General features: G+C 44.9%; 4 protein-coding genes across 17 annotated transcripts in view; 1 reads left to right on the top strand and 3 right to left on the bottom strand.

The window, feature by feature from the left end:
• The window catches only part of LOC129180318 (lymphocyte function-associated antigen 3-like), a 14,650-nt gene extending 8,829 nt beyond the window's left edge, over window positions 1-5,821 (bottom strand). The window contains exons 1-12 of one of the 4 annotated variants that reach the window (XM_054774702.1): window positions 4,383-5,817; window positions 4,233-4,306; window positions 3,495-3,650; window positions 3,302-3,427; window positions 3,065-3,228; window positions 2,913-3,003; window positions 2,740-2,838; window positions 1,718-1,738; window positions 1,612-1,632; window positions 1,485-1,511; window positions 1,355-1,417; window positions 626-1,276 (exon numbers count right to left, since the gene is read on the bottom strand). In XM_054774702.1, coding sequence (XP_054630677.1) covers window positions 1,257-1,276; window positions 1,355-1,417; window positions 1,485-1,511; window positions 1,612-1,632; window positions 1,718-1,738; window positions 2,740-2,838; window positions 2,913-3,003; window positions 3,065-3,228; window positions 3,302-3,427; window positions 3,495-3,650; window positions 4,233-4,284 — 840 coding nt within the window. In that variant the 5' untranslated portion in view covers window positions 4,285-4,306; window positions 4,383-5,817 and the 3' untranslated portion in view covers window positions 626-1,256. Of the gene's footprint in view, window positions 1-620; window positions 1,277-1,354; window positions 1,418-1,484; window positions 1,512-1,611; window positions 1,633-1,717; window positions 1,739-2,739; window positions 2,839-2,912; window positions 3,004-3,064; window positions 3,229-3,301; window positions 3,428-3,494; window positions 3,651-4,232 lie in introns of those variants that run through there. The other 3 variants (XR_008570136.1, XR_008570134.1, XM_054774687.1) reach the window with 3 other exon arrangements.
• On the bottom strand, window positions 5,246-12,407 carry LOC129180232 (cytochrome P450 4F3). 9 transcript variants are annotated; one of them, XM_054774551.1, is made up of 13 exons: window positions 10,617-10,888; window positions 10,399-10,543; window positions 10,266-10,319; window positions 9,794-9,921; window positions 7,397-7,518; window positions 7,137-7,283; window positions 6,958-7,066; window positions 6,818-6,884; window positions 6,631-6,760; window positions 6,423-6,556; window positions 6,292-6,356; window positions 6,125-6,207; window positions 5,246-6,058 (listed from the first exon to the last, which is right to left on the bottom strand). In XM_054774551.1, exons 1-13 carry the CDS (start codon window positions 10,851-10,853, stop codon window positions 5,845-5,847), a joined length of 1,635 nt encoding a protein of 544 aa, XP_054630526.1. In that variant the 5' UTR covers window positions 10,854-10,888; the 3' UTR covers window positions 5,246-5,844. The 9 variants fall into 9 exon arrangements, with proteins under 9 accessions (XP_054630526.1, XP_054630461.1, XP_054630518.1 ...); XM_054774486.1 differs by adding exons at window positions 11,784-11,895; window positions 12,314-12,361 and having other exon boundaries at window positions 5,246-6,207; window positions 6,292-6,556; window positions 6,631-6,884; window positions 10,617-10,809; XM_054774543.1 differs by having other exon boundaries at window positions 6,631-6,884.
• On the top strand, window positions 11,966-15,552 carry LOC129180265 (insulin receptor substrate 2-B-like). Of its 3 annotated transcripts, XM_054774570.1 has the most exons (6): window positions 11,966-12,104; window positions 12,321-12,738; window positions 12,840-13,089; window positions 14,380-14,629; window positions 14,692-15,145; window positions 15,225-15,552. In XM_054774570.1, exons 2-6 carry the CDS (start codon window positions 12,335-12,337, stop codon window positions 15,427-15,429), a joined length of 1,563 nt encoding a protein of 520 aa, XP_054630545.1. In that variant the 5' UTR covers window positions 11,966-12,104; window positions 12,321-12,334; the 3' UTR covers window positions 15,430-15,552. The 3 variants fall into 3 exon arrangements, with proteins under 3 accessions (XP_054630545.1, XP_054630553.1, XP_054630537.1); XM_054774578.1 differs by lacking the exon at window positions 11,966-12,104 and having other exon boundaries at window positions 12,292-12,742; XM_054774562.1 differs by lacking the exon at window positions 11,966-12,104 and having other exon boundaries at window positions 12,292-12,738.
• LOC129180335 (small integral membrane protein 11-like) lies at window positions 14,238-19,738 on the bottom strand. The gene is made up of 3 exons (XM_054774713.1): window positions 19,604-19,738; window positions 18,709-18,917; window positions 14,238-18,623 (listed from the first exon to the last, which is right to left on the bottom strand). Exons 1-2 carry the CDS (start codon window positions 19,616-19,618, stop codon window positions 18,729-18,731), a joined length of 204 nt encoding a protein of 67 aa, XP_054630688.1. The 5' UTR covers window positions 19,619-19,738; the 3' UTR covers window positions 14,238-18,623; window positions 18,709-18,728.
• Window positions 19,739-21,317: the final 1,579 nt, after the last annotated feature.

Raw genomic sequence — 21,317 nt, forward strand, 5'->3', positions numbered from 1 at the left:
TGCGTCTGAATGCCTCATTCCACTCTTTCTGGATCTCTGCCAGATTCTTGAATCTTCCCTGTTTGATAATCCGCTGAAGCCCACGGTCATCTCTTTTGCTGGTGCATCTTCTCCTGCCACATTTTGCCCTTCCTCTAGACTTTCCATTGATATGCTTGGACACAGCACTCTGTGAACAACCAGCCTCCTTAGCTATGAACTTTTGTGGCTTACCCATCCTATGGAGGGTATCAATGATGGTCTTCTGGCCAGTTGTCATGTCTGCAGTCTTCCCCATATTGAACCCAACTGAGACAATTGAACCAAACTGAAGCAATTTAATGACACCTGGGGAAGCCTGTGCAGGTGATTTGAGTTTAGTAGATGATTAGTGTGTGACACTCAGTTTAAAACATTCATGCCCTGCAAAATTTGGGCTGATTTCTTCACAGTATTCTAATTTTTTGAATTCCTGTTTTCATGGGTTTAATGAGCTGGAAGCCCAAATTATGTAAAAATAAACAAATAAACACTTGAAATCGTTTAAATTGTGGGCCCTGAATCTATAATCTATGAAAGTTTAACTTTTTGAATGGAATTATGGAAATCAAACAACTCTTCCATGACATTCTAATTTTTTGGAAAGGGTCTGTACTGTAAGTCCCCCCCTTTTCACAGCTGCCTACAACATGAACTTACCAGTTTTTGCTCATAAATGTACGACTTCTTTTCTCAAAATCTGTGATTAGTTTCCCAGTGCGGCCCTGGTACTCGTGGTACGACTGTAAAACATTTCAACATGGCGCCCCCAAGTGGCTGCATTTGAAAGTGACACCCTTTTCTGTGTCTGTCTTTTATTAGACAATTGAAAACCGCTTCAAAACAAGGTATACTGGACAAAAACCTGCTGCAGGTCTTTTTGTACGGTAAAACGGGGAGGGAATGAAGCTCCCATATCCTGGATGAAAAAATAACACCATTGCAAGTAAAAAGACGTTAGTGTTAAATCAAGTCAGGTGCGGGGGAATATCACTGCACACAAGTGCACAATGATACCATTGTTCTCCCCCCCGCCCCACATGTCATCAGCACATTCCCTCCCCACACTGATGCTGCTGGGTGCCAGCCCGTGTCAGGTATGCAGTGCAGGATTTCCTAGTATTGTTTCACGTTGAGGCTGCAGTGGCGTCCTACGCATGCTGTGTGCGTGCTCTCATTCACACTCACCGCCGTCATTCACACTCGCTGCTAAACGACCCATGACACGTGACGGCCGTCTATGTCATCGCTGTTTCCTCTGCCAAAGACAAGGTGATGATAAGGTCGAGGTGTGTGGGATAGTGTGTAGTTGTGTTTGTCTGAAGTAACACTGCACCTTCCACCCGTGTGGTCTCCTGATGGTGGCTTGTTCTGCCGTTGGATTCCACAGCACCCCCGTCTACAGACGCGTGATCGTCAGGAAAAGCTTAAGGATAAAGAACGACGACACAGCAGCTGATGCTTACCTCGCGTCTCCCGCCTCTTCCAGAAGTCTGGAAAAAACATAATCATAAGTCAAATCTTCGTGAAAGCTCAACTGTGTGACATCTCTTCATGAAGAGGAGCACACAGCAAACATGGGTGGATACCAACCTGCTTCCCATGGGTTGGATTCTATAGGAGCAAAAAACAATCACAAATCAACTGTTGACCACATAGCATCACATCACATAGATCACTTCCCATCTGTGATGCGTACCTTTTTGGAAGAACCACAAGCCTGCATGAAAAGAAGACAGATATCAAAACATAAAACAAGCACGTCAAATCAAGTCAGTAAGTAAGTAAGTGTGCCCCCACGCCCAGTAGGCCGCAGTGGGACTGTGGTTTCCCCCACAGGAGGATAATTACAGGAAGTCATCCATCTACGGTAATTAAAACATACAAAAAAAAGACAACAGTTGTCTTGCACACTGGAAGGGGGCATAGGGGAGGCGTATTGGGAGGGGGAAGACTCAATAATGAGGGCGAGCGGTGTTTTTTCCTCCCACTCACCCCCCTGTGATTGAGGCGGATTGAGGCGTTTCTGAAACATTGGACACGCCCCTAAGCAGGCTGAGAAAGCAGTGTGTGAAGTTCCAGTGTGCACACAGGCAGACACCAACACACCTACAAAAAAATCACCAAAAATCCCGACAAACTTAAATTTAACTCGTATGAAAACTCACCAAAGTTGCAAGTGGTCGGGCCCAGTGAAAACTGTGTTCCTACAAACATGAACCACATAACTCGCTCAGCAGTGCCCCCTACAGTATGTACTTTTCCCAAATGAACCCTTGCCACCAGCTTCACGGATCATCACTGATTCAGTCATGACAGGATGCTCATGAAAGCGCCAAGAAGCCATGTTTACAAACGTACATGACGACCGGGGGTCCTATTTGATGAACCCCTCCTAGGGACTTCCACCAAACCAGCCCCAAATGAAGACATAGCTGCTGGACAGATGGAGGACGACAAATTGTGAAGCATTTTACCCCACGCCATGGGCTGGGGGCGTGGCATGCTAACAAACTTTGCCGGTCAGTCTGACGATTGGCCACAAAAATGATGGAGTTGACGCCCTGAAGCTATGCATCGGTCACTTCTGGGTCAGTCACAGCGCCACCCGCTCGTGTGGATGTTCTGAGTTTCTGCCATGATGATGACGGTAGAGTTTGTGCAACCTCAGGGCCCTGTTTGTTGTGAAAAACGGTACTTATGATGGTTTTGACGTCTCACCTGTTCTACACTTGTGCAAGAGCACCAGCAGCACCACTGCCGTCACCAGACAGATGAACACTGTCAGTCCTGCGTTGAACTTCATGCCGTCTCCGCTCACTGTGGAAACACAGGCAAGTTTTCTGCTCGTCCTGATGAGTCCTTCCACCCGACTTTTGTTTGCGATAGCTCACCAGTGAGGAATGGGTTTGGAGTAGACCGACTGGCCTTTCTGCTTACTGGATTCTGCAGCTCGCAGCTGATGTCGCCTGCTCTTGAACTGTCCTGAGAGGTTTTCGCATTTAGCATTTTTAAACGCGACATCGTTCAGTTTGCAGCAAAGCACCTTTCGAATCCTGTACTCCTTCGACGAGTTGCTTTCCACGGAATGGCCAAACTTCCAGGTGTAGGTCACGGGCTCGGCGTCTGCGGTGTTGGCGGCACATGTCAAAGTGCACGTTGTCAGCTCAGCATCACAGGACGTGAAGACAGCGGGCTCGGGGACGGACGCTAACAGAGAAACAGAGCGTCATCTTCATTTCTCCAACAAGGAACAGGGAGCGTGTGTGGCTTGTCCACTTACAGAGAACTAGGAGATGAGCTGGCGTGGTGGTGACATAGTTGATCTCAGGCGTGTATCTCCCGCTGTCATCCTGCGTCAGCCCCACGATGGTCAACTCCCCGCTGGCGTGGTTCAGCGTAGCGCGAGCTTTACGAACAATAAGTTGAGCATTCCTCTTCGACGCCTGTCTGTGCCTTCAAATGTGATTCAATACCTTTGAACTGACGATACCCCTCCGTGCTTCCACCCTCCCACTGGATGGCAATGTCATCTCCGTGCTTCCACATGATGCTGGTGAAGGGGCCGGCCTCAGGGGCCGCATCTGGCCTGAGGACCACTTCATCGCCCACCTTTTTGTAAATGGTTGACCCTGAAAGGAGGCACACGTGTCACCAACATCCGGGGCTGTGTCTCAAATAGAATACCTCCATCAGTAAGTATACTGTGTCTGTCGTTCTTCCTCTTTGTTTTTATTGGGAATTGCAGCCCCTCCCCTTCCACTACTCTTTGAGGGCGGTTATCCATCAGGACACTCACCGTTTGGGGCGTGTTGAGTACATCATCCGGGTACTGACGTCGCACTGCATTTGGCAGGACAGGTGAGAGCACTTACGCACTGACAATGCTAGGAAGTGCGCGAATTGAGACGCGGCTAAGTTCATGACCTTTTCACAAGATGCCAGGGTCATATCACGTCTGCACAGGTTCGAAGCTTTCCGACCCTTTTTGTGCTCTGCTCTTCTTTAAATAGAAGATGCTCACTTTTTCGTTGAACTTCACTTAGGCTCCCGTTGTTACATTTCTAGCTCGGTAAGTGGCCAATGTAAAACTAACGTTGTCCGCGACTTTATAATGACATAAACCCTCTGAAACAAACTACAGTAAACACGTCGGTTCCCCAAACCGTACGTTCCAACTGGTTTAAAAGAGTTGAAAAACAAATGTACTGTACCAGTGCAGCAACCGGTTAAGATGACGGAGATAACCGCCAGCCACGCCTGCATCTTCCTCGACACTTCGGCCAAGCTGGGGAACATAGCAGCTATTAAAGCAGTACATTTAATCCTAAAAACTATTGAGTTTTAATGTTTTAGATACTCACCTTGGAAGTGATGAAGAACTTTTTGTTTCCGGAAACCGGTGCTGTGGCAAACACCTCCCGCCCAACAACACACTTAAAAAAAACACTTCACGAGACGCGTTAAATGAAAAGTACAGCTTAATTAGCAACAACGACAGAAATCACATAAATAATTTTGACTTCATTTAAAATGTTTAAAAGGCAAGTCTGATTGTTTTTTTCTGGAAAATTCGTAGTCCTCAAGTTAGGTTTTCAGGAAAACCGGTGAAATGACGTCATACTTTTGAAGATAACTTTATTGACAAAGACACTCAAACAAACTGGCATGTCCATATGCTCGCAAAAATAAAGAACAAAAAGGCGTAATGTAACGACAAAAAGCTGACACGTGAACACTAATAACACTCCATTTGGTACTTACTCATCTTTAATCTCTCTGCTTATTTTAACTTATGTCATTTTCTATTCATTCATTCAAACTTTTTGATGTTATGTTACGTTACGTTGACTAGAAACTGGTGTTCTTGGACACAGTGGGGCATTGGGGGCAAAAGTCAAAGGATTTAGAATGACAGCCACTATAGATTTTGCTTTTGTTGATATTCTGACTTTTTTTCTCGTAAATTTACAACTCTAGTCTCGAAAACTCTGATTTGTCTTTCTCAGTGTGGCCCTCATACTCTGTTGTAAAGTTTTGTTTTGTTTCTCATAATATTATGACTCAAAAAATGTATTTTTTCTTTAATATTTCAACTCTATGCTGTTAAAATGTCATTTTCTCAGACAGTATCACAAGTTTACTGTCGTGAAAATGTAACTTTTTTCTCTTAATATGTTGATGTTATTCAGGTAAAATTACAGCCGTTTTTTTCAATTTCTGCTGCTTTTTTTTTTTTTTTTTTTTTAATTTTCCAACAACTTTCTTTTTGTAAATTTCTTTCTTGTGATATTATGCATTTATTAACATCATAGTTTGACTTTATTCTTGTAATATTACAACTTTTCCCCCAACCTCATTTTAAACAAAAAAATTCAACTTTATTCTTAGTTTTGTTTGTTTCTCATCCTTTTTTAGCAAAAATATTTCAAATTCGTGCTACTAAAGCGACATTATTCTTCCCCGTGTTGTTTTCCTCGTTAGATGACAACTTTTTTCTCTTAATATTTTGAGATTATTCTTGTAAAATTATTGCTGATTTTTTAAACTACCAGCAAACATTGTGTGCATTTGTTTTTTACTTTGTCAAAATTCAATAAAAATATTTCTCATAAAAAAAAATTATTGCTGATTTTTCATTTTTGCTGTTGTAGTTTTTTTTTTTTTTTTTTAGTTTTCTTGTCAAATTCCATTTTTAGACTGTCCGCACTTTAGACATCCCTATTTAAGCCCTGCTTATTTCTTACTATTCCAACGGTTCCGTGGCTCCATTTGGATATGTGCAGATTGTCTTTTGCTTTCATGAACGTGACATCAGTCGCATTTTCACGCGCTGTGTGCAGCCTCCATGTCGGCCGGGCTCAGAGGCTCCAGCTGCAGCCAGAGGCCGCCCTCGGCACGCAGCACGAGCTGGGGAAGACGGCGAACCTCTTCAGAGCCAGATTTGGGGTTCACGCCTGTGCTCAGGCGGAACCTGTGCAGGGTCAATGCCACGACAACACGGAGCTCCGCTAGTGCAAACTTCTGACCGATGCAGTTCCTGCAAACACACCTCGTTACCACACGAGCGTAGAAAGGTGCAGAGGAGATCTTGACGAAGCAGCACCTGGGGCCTGAGGAGAAGGGAATAAAGGCGTGGGAGGAGCGACTCTCGTGGCTGACGCCTTCAAACCGCTGAGGACGGAACTCCTGGTCCAGACGACACAGCCTCAGTCAAAGACGACACATTTACTGTACGACGGCGTGATAAAGAAAGGTGTTTTCACCGCGTACATGTGGATCGGTCCATACGTCGGGGTTGTGGTGTGTCCCGTAAATGCTCACCAAACAGATGGCACCTGGCGGAGGTAGAAGGTGTAGGAGGACCAAAAATAACTCACTGTTTGTGACTAGTGTGGCCTCACCCTTTGGTACGGTCCGGTTCCCCGGCAGTGGCATGTCTTGGGTGTACGTCCTGGTTACGGCCTGCACCGGCGAGTGGAGCCTCAGCGCCTCCTTGATGCACATGGTGGTGAAAGGAAGGTTGGCCAGGTCGTCCCTGTGTAAGGACGTTGGACATCAGGTTAAACTCCACGGTATGTGCTTGGAAGCTTCAAGGTGTGTTCTTCTAACCACTCTATTCCCTGGTGCTGGTGCCCCCCCATCAGCTCCAGCACCTCCCTCCTGCATTTGTCTTGGAAGTGTGGGTGGCGTGCTAGATTGTACAGCGTCCAGCAAATAGCGCTGGCCGTGGTGTCGTGACCTGCAAAGGAAGGCGCTCGTGGTCGATTGTGACGGGTTGTTGACTTGCGCGCCTCACCTGCAAACATGAAGGTGTTGGCCTCAGCTTCGATCTCCTCGTCTGCCAAACCGCGTCCGTCTCCGTCCTGCAACGTGCATCAATCAGCATCTTGGTCATGTCATGCTCCTTGCGTGTCTGCGTCACGATGCGGTGGAAACCTTGGAGAGCAGGATGATGTCCACAAAATCCCTTTTCCCGGGCGGGGCGGAGGTGGAATCAGACCGGTTGATGAGCGCACGGCGCCTCTGAACCACTTCCCTCGTGAAACTGCAGGAGGTCACCATGTCACCGTGTGGTATTTGTACGCCAAACGTCTGCGCGTGCGTGAGTGTGTTACCTGTGCACAACGTTTAAAGCCCTCCTAAAGCGCTTCCCCTGCCGCGTCTGCCAGTAAACCCAGTCCCAGTGATGCAGGATGTTCTGGCGCCGCTCGATGAGGAGGTCACCCAGCTCCACGATGGCGGACACGTACTCACTGCGGGACCTGCAGAGACATGGAGGTTTCACGCAACCACGGGGTGTGTGTGTGTGTGTGTGTGTGTGTGTGTGGGGGGGGGGGGGTTCAGTGGGGGACATGTGGAGGGGGCGCATCCTCACTCCTGGCAGTTGCTGCTGTAACTGAAGGCGCACTTCAGCAAACTGTCCAAAGTCATCAGCGTGACGTGGTCGAATATCTCCACGGTGGTGCGACCCTCCGCCGCCAGACGTCGCCACTTTTCCTGCGGGAAAGGGAAACGCACCCCCTGTTTCTTCAAGGTTCCCCTCTGGTCAACACGTTCATACGTTGTCTCAAACGGAATACAGTGGAATCCCGTACACTCACATGGATGCTCGTAGTTAATGAGGAACCCCAACCCCAACCACTACTCATGAGTTCCTCAGTAACTGCCGTATTTTTGTGTATCTTACTGTAAAGTGAGACCCGTTTTTTTTCTCCAAAAATAGGCCATTTCATTCACCTTGAGTGGTAATATCTAGATAAATGCGTGATAAAACGGGTGAAATGTACAGCATACATGCACCAGCGTTCAGATGTCGCACTTTGTTCAGCCGCTATTGAACGCACCAAAGTTAAAATGGCAACACCAAAGTGATTCTTCGACGAAGTACAGTACAGTAATCCCTCGTTTATCATAGTTAATTGGTTCCAAACCCGACTGTGATCAGTGAATTTGAATACATGGAATACTTTCATAGTTAGAGCACAGAAAACCTGTTTATGACCTCCTTAATATGTTTTTAACATTAATAGAGACCTCTAGATATGAAATAACACCCCATCACCCAATATAGCAGACATAATAAGAGAAAATAAGACATAAGACTTAGAAAACCTGTTTATGACCTCCTAAATATGTTTTTTTAACATTAATAGAGACCTCTAGGTATGAAATAACACCCCTATCACCCAATATAGCAGACACAATAACAAAAAATAAGACATATAAGACTTACAAAACCTGTTTATGACCTCCTAAATATGTTTTTTTTTAACATTAATAGAGACCTCTAGATATGAAATAACACCCCTATCACCCAATATAGCAGACATAATAAGAAAAAATAAGACATATAAGACTTAGAAAACCTGTTTATGACCTCCTAAATATGTTTTTTGACATTAATAGAGACCTCTAGATATGAAATAACACCCCATCACCCAATATAGCAGACATAATAAGACAAAATAAGACTTAGAAAACCTGTTTATGACTTTCTAAATATGTTTTTTAACATTAATAGAGACCTCCAGATACGAAATAACACCCCTATCACCCAATATAGCAGACATAATAAGAAAAAATAAGACATATAAGACTTACAAAACCTGTTTATGACCTCCTAAATATGTTTTTTTTAACATTAATAGAGACCTCTAGATATGAAATCACACCCCTATCACCCAAAATAGCAGACATAATAAGAAAAAATAAGACATATAAGACTTTGAAAACCTGTTTGACATTCTAAATATGTTTTTTTTAACATTAATAGAGACCTCTAGATACGAAATAACACCCCTATCACACAATATAGCAGACATAATAAGAAAAAATAAGACATATAAGACTTAGAAAACCTGTTTATGACCTCCTAAATATGTTTTTTAAACATTAATAGAGACCTCTAGATATGAAATAACACCCCATCACCCAATATAGCAGACATAATAAGAGAAAATAAGACTTAGAAAACCTGTTTATGACCTCCTAAATATGTTTTTCTAAACATTAATAGAGACATCTAGATATGAAATAACACCCCATCACCCAATATAGCAGACATAATAAGACAAAATAAGACTCAGAAAACCTGTTTATGACCTCCTAAATATGTTTTTCTAAACATTAATAGAGATATCTAGATATGAAATAACACCCCTATCACCCAATATAGCAGACATAATAAGACTTAGAAAACCTGTTTATGACTTTCTAAATATGTTTTTTAACATTAATAGAGACCTCTCGATATGAAATAACACCCCTATCACCCAATATTGTACACACAATAAGAAAAAATAAGACATATAAGACTTAGAAAACCTGTTTATGACCTCCTAAATATGTTTTTTTAACATTAATAGAGACCTCTAGATATGAAATAACACCCCATCACCCAATATAGTAGACACAATAAGAAAAAATAAGACATATAAGACTTAGAAAACCTGTTTATGACCTCCTAAATGTTTTTTTTAACATTAATAGAGACCTCTAGATATGAAATAACACCCCATCGCCCAATATCGTAGACATAATAAGCAAAAATCCGCCATTTAAGACATAAATATGACTCATGCTTGTGTGCGTTGCTGTGAATGTGCTCGGGGAGCTGAGTTTTAGCTGGGCGTGGGTCCATGTGAGGGGTTACTGTGCCTGTTGTGAGGTCATTCTAAGCAATAAAAGCCTGTTGTTCCGGCGTCTGTCAAGTATTGAAGCGTGCCAGTCGAGACGCAGCCCCTGACTCCCCCTCGGCGTCTTTTTGCCTTACATGCATGGTGTCTGCTGAGGTGTTAAACGTAGCCACGTAGTTCCTCAGGATGTCAAAATGAAACGCTGGCGTGAGGAGGCGCCTCCTGCGGGCCCACGCCTCCCCGTTGCTGAGTAACAGACTCTGGCCTGGGAGACAAGAGCATCCATTTTTCATGTGTGGTCGTTATCATGATGACATTGAAACTGATGATTCTCAACTTTGCGACCCGTGATGGGACATACTGTGGAGTACATATGTACTACACTTCACCTATCCGACCTTTTTTAGCTTTTGCAGACTCCCTCTAGTGGCCGCTATAGACAAGTTTGACTGTATTTGATTACAAAAATACCATTTATACACCCCTGTTCTCGTGTATCAAGGCTTATTTTTCTCCTCTGAGCGCAGCCGTGACACAGGAAGTAGCCGTCTGTCTTCCTGAGTGTTTTGGAACATGAAAGCAACTCGGCTTCCGCATTTTTGGACTCACCAAGCCACGGACGGAGATGACCGTAGATGAGCTCGTCTTTCAGCGTGATGCCGGCTGCACGTGCGGGAGGAAGAGATGTCACTGAAGCGTGCATGAAAGGACAAACAACGCTGTAGTGAAGCTGTGTCCTCACCAGGCGCCAACAGCAGAGGTTTGGTGAAGTCCGGGTGGAAGAGCCTGACCAGGTGGTAGAAGGGTCCGAGGAACCAGCTGCAGGAGTGTTTGTGTGTCCGCACTAACTCGTCCACCTGCAGGAGACCTTCCTCTGTGCTCTGCATCTGATGCACACATTCCAAGACGGGACCGGTAACGTCTTCAACAGCGGTTGTGACATGTGTGCGTACGGCCTACCTGGCCCAGGTGACCTATCAGCCAAGAGTCTGCGTGAGGCTTGCTGAAGCAGGACAGCCGCTGAGTGAAACGAGCGTGTTGGAGCAACAGCCTGGCCGTCCAGACCGTAACCACGGAGACCAGTCCCGCGCCGGCCACGAGCAGGACTTGACAGGGGCCGGCCCAGCTGAGGGCGGACAAAAGGAGCGACATCCTGGCACGGGCGGACACAAAGACAACCGTTAGGTAGCTGCTCATCCGCAATCACGCCCAAACCAGACCTGCTCTGCCTGTTGTTGCGCCACTTCCTGTTACGCTTCTCTCAGTTGCAAACCTACCTGCAGCGTCTTCACTTTTCACTGTAAGGGTGGGCGGATTCCACCCAAATAGTGATACTGTCGATACCAAGGACAGCATCATCATCAGATCTATACAGGTGGGCCTCGGTTTACCGAATCATCTTACCAGCCAATCAAAATTGAAAGTAGAGGTAGGCGGCTCGATCCAAATAGCCACAGTATCGATACCAAGGGAAGTATCGTTATGGAATCGATCTAGAGATTAGGTTGAAAATTAAGTTGGGAAAATTGAGTAGAATGAAGTCCAAATGCGATGGGAATAAAGTCATAACATTACGGGAAAAAGAAAATGTGAACGTTGTCATGACAGGAAGAAACGGGCAAAAAAGTCACTGAAGGAAAAAAAGTTGATGCCTACGTCACAAAACGGAGACGCAGTTTTTTTCTTGACATTTACACGGAATAACTTCTCAGCATTGTTGCTTTACAAAATCAAAGCGGCCCTTCCGTCCTGTCATTTTCAGAAATACAGTACATGGCTATTAGCAAACAGTATTGACGTTGTGCTTTGTAGTGTGTCTTTACAGCCAGGTGGGGGCACTGTTGTGCCAGTAGCAGTTCTTCTCCAACAGTGTTGTTAGTTCATTCATTTAAAGGTAAAACTGCCTCATAAGCTATACTATACACTATGTGTGGTCAAGGTTTATTATATCAGATGGTCCTGAGCGACGTCAATGAATACAAGTAAATGTACTGACTTTTACAAAGTGCCTTTATACGAAGAAATGTAAGTTAATGCCTGTCTTTTATACATTCACACACGTACTAATATACTTGGGAAACAGTTCGGCACCAAAATTTTGAGAAGATCAAAATAAAATGTTTTTACTTGTATTGATTTCCAGCGCAGCCTTGACACATCCAATATGGAGGCGACGTTGACGTACGGCTCAGCGCTCCATGCGGCGTCTACGTATATACGTCTACGGCACCGCCCACCTCTAACGAAAAGAAAAAATGAAAAGGAAAAAGTTTTCGGTTTTACGAGGTGGTCTTGAAGGCCACACTGATTAGCGCTTCGGTGCACCTGAGCGACGTTGGGACATGGCGGCAGAAAACTACTTTTAAACCTTCTTAATTTGAGTTCTACTAGTAAATGAAACCTCCCTCGCCGACTTACAGGTGTAATGTTTATATCTGTTAAAATCAGGTGAGTGCAGCTCAACACTCCAGGTGACCACCTTTCAAGCTAACATGTTAATTTAGGTCAGCTAGTTGTGATCTGACAAAGCAGTTTCGTCAGCGTCTTCAAATAATAGTTTGACATTCAAGTGTGTGTTTCAATATTTTACACAATGTTATGTTATTCATTGGAAGAACACTGTTAAAATAGACTGCTTGATGATTGTGTTAACTCACGGTGCAGGTTTCCCCCTGGATATGAAGGAGACGGTTGACCGGCACAAGAGGACGGCTTCCAGCTCCACGCAAATGCGGTCCTCCTGCGTTGACAGTGAGCTCGGAGCCCAGCTCGGAGATGGCGAGCCGGGCCATCACGTCGGAGGGCAGGTGACTCCCTTCGCTTCCTATGAGAAGCTCCACCGCAGCAGCCGGGCCTCCATCCCTCTGGTGGGAACCCTGGTGACCTCCCGTGGGCAGCAGAGCGATGTGGTCAAACAAGGCTACCTGGGGAAGCTCGACAGGAAGCACAGGAGATATTTTGTCCTCAGAGAGGGAAGTCACACCGGGCCCAGTCGGCTGGAGTGGTACAAGTCTCAGGAGAAGTTTGCGGCCGTCGAAAAGTCTTCTGGGAAAGCTGCGCCGTTTGGGCCCAGCAGGCAAGGGTTGGTAAATAAAGGAGCTGTTTTCCAGTGTAATGATGAACTTGTGGTTTATCTCTGGAAGCAGCGTTTTCACGAACATTCAACGGCTTCCTCTTTGCCAGGGTGATTTACCTGAGGTGCTGCATTGGCGTGCGCTGCCCGGGCAGCTCCAGGAAAGGCCTCACGGTGGCGCTGTATGCTCAGGATCAGACGGTGGCACTGGTGGCGGAGGACCAGCAGGACCAAGAAGGCTGGTATGGGTCCATCAAGAAGATGCTGACGGAAGAGCGTGAGGATGAAGAGCAAGGGTGCGATGATGTTGATGAGGATGATGGCTATTGCACTCTGCCGCCCGCCGCCTTCTTCCGAGAGGTTTGTAAACACTTCACGGTAGCCGTGCTAGTAAGTTGTAGACAGTCCATATTAACATTTACCGTCGTCACATTGCGCTAGTGTTCCTGCTTCATGACCTTTTTAATTAAATTGCACTTTTTATTTTTTTGCTGCTGTGTTTAGTTCTATTTTTAGAATGTGCTGCAGGCCACCAAAAATGACCCGCAGGCTGCAAATAGCCTCGTTAAATAAAATGAAAACATTAAAATACATCTTTTGATAAAATGTTTTTAAATGAACAGAAAAATTCAAGAAATATCTTATTGTGTGTGTGTGTGTGTGTGTGTGTGGGGGGGGGGGCTGTTACATTAAACAATATTAAAATCGAATGTTTTTTTTTTTAATTCTTATGTAAAACATTTTTAAAAACTGTATGTATATACAATAAAATGTTAGGTTAAAAGTAATTTTATAAAAATACTCATCTAAAATATTGTATTGTGAAATTATACATTTTTTATATATTTAACATATATTTTAACACAGAAAAATTCAAGGTGTGTGTATGTATGTGTGTGTGTGTGTATATATATATATATATATATATATATATATGAAAAACAAAAGTACAATAAATTCTACATTAACTTTTTTTACATGATTATTTTTTGAAAATAAAGTTTTATATATAAGTAGATTTTTTTAAAATTGTATTCATATATTTAAAATTACAATAGTTAAAACTGATGAAAATAATCAAATGTTTTTCTTTGTACAAAAAAATTCTTAACAGATTTTTTGAAATTGTGTGTGTGTGCAGGCATATGTATGTATGCACACTGTAAAAATTTCTCAAATGCTTATATATATATGTATATATGTATATATATGTGTATATATATGTGTATATGTATGTATATGTGTATATGTATGTATGTATATATATGTATGTGTATATGTGTGTATATATATGTGTGTGTGTATGTGTGTATATATATATATATATATATATATATATATATATATATATATATATATACATACACACACACACACACACACACACACACACACACACACGTGTGTGTGTGTGTGTATATATATATATATATATACACACACACACGTGTGTGTGTGTGTATATATATATATATATATATGTGTGTGTGTGTATATATGTATGTATATATATATGTGTATATGTATATATGTCTGTTTGGCGTCTATCATCTACTGGGCATCTACTGTATGCTTGGCATCTATGCTTCCCAATTGAGTGTTTTTGGAGGCATTTCTTCCGCTCGAGTAGTAACGCTGCTGTTGTTCAAGGTTTGGCCCGTCTCAGTGAAACCTCGAGGTCTGGGTCGCTCCAAGTGTCTGGCGGGGGACCTCCACCTCTGCCTCACTGCCACCTGTCTCGTCCTGGTCCAAGTGGCAGCGTGCTGCGATTCACCCCCCATCACAATACCTCTGCTCAGCGTCCGTCGCTTCGGCCACTTGGACGGCTCCTTTTTTCTGGAGCTTGGCCGGTCGGTGCCGATCGGTCCCGGAGAGATCTGGCTGGAAGCGAAGGACCGAGGTAATGACCAGCTTTGCTTTGCCTCACCGCAGGAGCGTGATCCTGCCGCTTTGCTTTGACAGGAAACACCGCCGTGGCTCAGCGCATCCACGAAGCCGTCCGAGACGCCGTCCGAGTGCTGCGGGTTCTTCCGGATTTCGGCCGATCCCCCGCCACAAACCACGGTCAGCTCCCGGTGCCTAAGCGCTGCAGACCCAAATACAGAGACAAGTCCTCACAAGCCAGACCAGTTGGTTCCGTTCTCACACAAGCGCCCACACGCAGCGATGTTGATCTCCGCAAAGCCAGCACAACAGAACCCGAATGTTCCCCCGGCAAGCGTGACGGCTCCGTGGACGTGATGGCGCAGCCTGGCAGCGAGGGGACGTGTGAGGAAGCAGGGCGAGGATACGTGATGATGTCACCGCAGGCCGGCCGCACTTCCTCTGCCCCGCCTCAGGATGAATACGTTGCCATGGCGAGCCCGCAAAAACACAACCGGCCAGCTTTCGTTTCCCCGCAGACGTCACTGAACAGGTGCTTTAAACCCGTTATCTTGACTTTCACTTGTGCGGCCGTTCCACCATCGGGTCTTTTTGTGTCCTGCTTCTGACAGGCGCCATCACACCCACAACCCGCTACGGACGCCCCCACCCTCTGGCTCCACTTGTTGTCCTGGGAGGTGCGGACAGCCCTCAAGACCCGTGTCTCCGTCCGTGCCAAGCCGCTCTCGTCGTCTCCAAGCGGAAGTGGAACGGCTCGCCGGGAGAAGATCTCAATTGTCATCGTGTCTGCCGTCTTGTCTGCAAGCTGATGGCTGATCCAGACGGCGACTTTGTCAACTTGGAAGTAAAGCGTATGCATATCAACCTTGTTTGTATGATTGATCAATGAAGTCATGGACATTTCACTGTACAAATGAATAAAAGACACCTGAAAGCAAGTTCACCTGCCTTTCTCTCCCTCAAGTGGAGGAAGAACAGCAACACGTGAATTTCCATGAAAGGTAAGAGGTAGCGATATCATTAATTGGCCTTTAATTGTCCATCCACGGTCATAGATTACAAGATGGCGCCCTCCGTGGCAGACGTCTCTGTCTCACTCTCCCGTTTTTTTCTGTTTTTTGCTATTTTATTGGTAAATTTGGACATTCAACGCACTCACGCAGTACACTTCAACAGAGACACTTTTGAACATCGGCAGGGTTCACCATGAACTTTCATTCAGCCTCACAGACTTTGCCTTTCTTCTGCGCCGGGGGAACGCAGCAGCCTGTGGGCCTGGTGAGCTGAATACCCAGCGAGCAAAGCATCCGAGGCAAGAGAGGCGGCCTGCATGCTAGGCTAAAAGCTAGAGCGAGTAGGCCACCGCTACCAAGCCTGCTGCTAGCCAACATCCGCTCTCTTGAAAACAAGATGGACGAACTAAGAGCAAGGATTACAGCTCATTGTGAGATCAGGGAATGCTGTGTGCTCACCTTCACAGAAACCTGGCTGACTGAGGATATACCGGACTCGGCGATCCAGTTGGAAACATTTGCCGCGTATCGGGGTGATCGGACTTTAGTGTCTGGTAAACACAGAGGTGGCGGCGTCTGTGTTTACGTAAACAAACGGTGGTGCACAGACGTACAGACGATGGAAAAGCACTGCTTGCAGGACATTGAGCTGCTGATGGTGAAATGCAGACCTTTTTATTTGCCTCGTGAGTTTAGCGCTGTGTATTTAACTGCTGTTTACATCCCACCACGAGCTAACACCGCTAACGCACTAGGCCTCCTGCATGACATCATTGATAAACACGAGACCAAACACCCGGACGCTGTATTCATTATATCTGGCGATTTCAACCACCTGTCCTCCCCAAATATTACCAGCATGTGAGCTTTCCCACAAGGGAAAATAACATCCTGGACCAAGTCTACAGCAACATGAAAGGTGCTTTGAAGGCTGTTCCAAGACCCCACTTTGGAAAGGCCGACCACATCTCCATATTCCTTTGTCCAACATACAGACAACTTCTTAAACAAGCTCCCCCTGTAAGTACAGCAGTTAAAGTATGGAATGAAGAAACTGATCAAGTACTTCAGGACTGCTTTGGCTGCACAAACTGGGATGTGTTTAAAACTGCAGTGGGGAGGGAAGATTGTACTGTTGATTTGGATGAATATGCTTCTGCTGTTACTGGCTACATTAGCACATGCATAGAGACTGTTACCACCACCAAGTACTACAGAAAATACCCTAACCAAAAACAGTGGATGAACTGTGATGTAAGGGCTAAGCTACGTGCTCGTTCGACTGCATTTGTCATGGGCACCGCTGAGGACTACAAAAAGGCCAGATATGACCTGAGGAGGTCCATACGAGAGGCCAAAAGACAGTACAGACAGAAGCTGGAGGGCTACTATTCCACCTCAGACCCTCGGCGCATGTGGGCGGGGCTCCAGCACATCACAGACTATCGACAGCGGAGTAGCGTAGCCACGTCCAGCCAAACCACACTTCCAGATGAGCTGAATCAGTTCTACGCCCGCTTTGACACCCAAACTCCTGATGAGCAGAGAGGGTGGCTGGACTTGGGGAGCACACAGGACTCACCTCTCATGGTGACATCAGCTGATGTGCGCAGGGTTCTGAACAAAACAAACCCACGAAAAGCAGCAGGCCCAGACAACATCTCAGGACGTGCACTTAGGGTTTGCTCATCAGAGCTAGCTGATGTGCTTGCTGACATATTTAACCTGTCGCTTGCACAAGCATCTGTACCGACCTGCTTTAAGTCCACCACCATAGTGCCCGTACCCAAGAAGAGCAACGTGACCTGCTTGAATGACTATCGCCCTATAGCACTCACTCCTATTGTTATGAAGTGCTTTGAAAGAATAGTCATGACCCACATCAAAAAGAGCATCCCGGCGGCAACTGTGGACCCTCTACAGTTTGCATATCGCCACAACCGGTCCACGGATGATGCAGTCAACACTGCCATCCACACAGCCCTTTCTCACCTACAGGGCCAGAACACATATGTCAGAATGCTATTTATAGACTATAGCTCTGCTTTTAATACAGTCAGCCCCCACAAACTCACAAATAAGCTCCTCACACTTGGCCTGTCACCCCCCCTCTGTAACTGGGTGTTTAACTTTCTAACAGGCAGGCCCCAGTCAGTCAGAGTCCACAATCGCACATCCAGCTCAGGAATTGTGAGCACTGGGACCCCACAGGGGTGTGTGCTGAGTCCGCTCCTCTACACGCTCTTCACCTACGATTGCGTGGCCTCCCAGAACAACACCAGCATCATTAAATTTGCGGATGACTCATAGCACTTTATTTATTTGTATTATTTATCTGTATTAATGTTTCTTCTGTTGTTGTTGCTTAATTTATTGGTATTTATGTTTCTTATGTTCTTATTCTTTTTCTTGTGTTTTCTTTCTTTTCTTGGAAGAATGAACAGAATAAGAATTTCATTGCATAGTATAACTGCTGTTTTACTATGCATATGACAATACTCTTGAATCTTGAATAAAAATAACATCCAGCGCACATTTAACTACAAATAAAACATGTTCCAAAATGCAATGAATACATAGTGTGGTACTCGTGGCTTCATGTCAAAATCAGGATTAGGACTGCCATAACACATTTTAGTGGTTGACTGCGCTACAAGTGCTCATTGATAGTCAATATTATCGGCAACACTGCTAGCACTCTGTAGCCACTCATGAGTAGCCCCTCCTCCACAAAGAGGCTGAATGAGAGGACAGGAGGGCTCACTCACTGTTCATTCCACTATAGAACCAATGTACACAGAGTGAATCCTCTTGTAGTCCAGCCTGTGCGGCACAGAGCGACGAGCAGACATGCAAACACACGCATATGTTTTTTTTTTTCATTCAATTTTTTGGATCTCTAGATTATGGTGCCAGGCCTAAGCGGCATGATGGCAAGAAATGTATAAAAGTGGCATGGTGGTTGCAGTGAGCAAAGCGGACCTTGTGCCGTTTCACCTGGAAAGTGAAAAGAGACCCGGTGAGACAACCTGTCGGAAAGATGGAGTTAATCCCCCCCAAAAAAGGCTGTCCGCTTTAGTACCAAGCTTCACCCGGCTGGTGTCAGTCTTCTTTCAAGTTGTCGATGAGCGTCTGCGTCTGCTGGGCCAGCTTCCGCCTCTCAGCCTGCTGCTGCTTCAGCGCCGCCTCAGCCTTCTTACTTTGGTAGATCTTCACCCCGGCGAAGCCCAGACAAAGGATCAGTGTTTTCAGGGCTAAGATGTACAAGAGCACGGGCACGTTGTCCAAAGCCTGGCAACAAACACACGCAAATCAGGTGGCAGAGAAAGAGGAGATCCTCGTGCTGTGGATGCGTTTGTCCTCTCACACATCACACTCAAGGCCCTGGGAAATCTGGGTGGGATGCTAAATCTGTCCGGTGTCAAAATGAGGGAAGGACTTGTGTGAAGAAGCCTGGCAGCTGCACCCTAACGGTGAGCGATACTGCAAATTGTGTAGTAAAAGTAAAAACAGTACCAGTGATTTATTTTTTAGATCATGGGATACTTTTACAAATTTGCCTTTCATCTGTTACTCATGATCATACTCAGAATAGAACAGGACATACATGTTACGCAAACAACTAAATTACTTGTGACAAACGAACAATTCTTCGAGCCGATACTGACATTACACTTGGCATCGACGTTATCGACCCCCCGTGACACAATCATACATACGGTGTAACTGTACGCTTTAGCTGGGGGTCTCACACACACGTTATTTAGGGATCTTTTATTAAAAGTGACTGGATGTCGATAGAGTTGCTAGACTCACATTCACAAAACGCGAAGCCAATAACATCGTCGCATGACTAGCAACGTAGCATTAGCACGACTCTCTAACGGTTTGTACAACTAAACACATACCAGTCGACGAGCTGCAGTATGCAGATAAGTTAAGCGTTTCTGTAACACGACATATCTTCACTGATTTACCTTCCAGTTGATCATTTTGGCTTGTGAGGTGTCCAACTTGGTCAGCTACACAGAAGAACAGCCTTCCATCTAGAGGGCGGGGCCTAAAGTTGCGTAGCCAATCATAATGTAGCTGCTATCGTGCTGCATTCTGGGTACGTGGGACAAAAAGCGAGTTTGTTATCTTGCATCTGCCGAGGGTGATGCGTAGAAATTTGTGCTCATTCCAGTAAGTTGGTAACAGCCCAAACGTAACAACCAGAAACCCACAAACACGTCACTATTCTCCTGTACTGCCATAAAACGCCGTTCGTGACAATGAAAATTCCTTACATGTTTTTGTGAAAGGGTACACCGTAAACAGTGATGGGAATTTCGGCTCTTTTTAAAGCACCATTTCTTTTGGGTCGGCTGATTAAAAAGAGCCAAATCTTTCCCAAGTGGCTCCTTCTTTGTTTTTGCATTTTTTTTGTTGTCTTAAATGATTACCTTAGCAAAATATTTGTATTGTGTAAAATTAACCACTAATGTAAAAAATACATGACATCAAATGTTTATTATTTAAATGGATTTATTTAAACCTCAATGAACAGCTAGAAAAAATATAACGTTATTTTTCTCACGAAAGAATCAGCTCTAAGAGCACCACAGCGTGTCTAACCCACTGAACTCTATATTACTGAATGGTGCGTCCCTGCTGACCACATGAAGCCATTGGTCGGCCATCTTGCTTCACCCAAAAAAGCACACACACACACACACACATACATGTATCTTCATTCACTAGATTTATTATGGTTTGGTATAAAAATTAACACGAATTAACAAAAATTCAATTGAAACAGAGTAAATTTACTAGACCCAAATCTCAAAATTTCCCTCCAGTTTAAGTTTTTTCCTACCTCTATGGTGTGAAATTACAATGCATAACAACTCAATTTCAGTGTTCACAAGGTATTTGTTATGATAAGGATCTACGTAGTATCAAACTTAAATGCTAGCATACCTTTAGAAGATGATCAGGAAAGTCAAATATTGTTGGAACTGCATTTTGTCGTAATCGAACAGTCTGGCCGGTCCTGTCGAAGTTCTCCTCGGTGAAATGACTTGAACAGAGTTGCGATCTGGCTGCAGGAATCCACCTGTCTCTCTGCATATTTACTACCCATTGCTTTAGAAGTTGAGCATTGCAGTGTGGAAATCTAAAGGAGAATAAGGGCTCATTTACAACTACTTAGATGAAAAGATGATTACAGATTTAAAGTATCTATTTTTTTTTTTTTTACTATTTTTATTATTTATAAGCATTTACCTACCTCTGAAGTCCCCTCTCGCGATTTTCACGAGTATCACGATTTGTGCAATTAATAGCAGCACAAGATGGCATCTCGAACGCCTCTTACTTCTGAGGCTTTCTTGTTTTGGGTGAAACAACATGGCGACTTCTATACTTCCGGTGGCTTCAAGCCTCCAATGCGCAGCAAGCGATCGGGGCCATTCCAGTTATAGAGTCCAGTGGTCTAATCCCGCCATCCTTCTGCTCAGTGTGGACACAGAGACGCCGCCACACATCTTGTCCAATGACGTTCACCTGAGCTAAAGACGAGGAAAAACATAATCGGCTCCCAATTGGCTCCCAAGTCCAGAAAGCGGCTCCTATAGATCGTTTCAAAGAGCCGGCTCTGACAGCCGATTCGTTCACGACCGACACATCACTAACCGAAAATAACTTTTC

This window comes from Dunckerocampus dactyliophorus, chromosome 1 (genome assembly GCF_027744805.1).
Source record: "Dunckerocampus dactyliophorus isolate RoL2022-P2 chromosome 1, RoL_Ddac_1.1, whole genome shotgun sequence".
NCBI lineage: Eukaryota > Metazoa > Chordata > Actinopteri > Syngnathiformes > Syngnathidae > Dunckerocampus > Dunckerocampus dactyliophorus.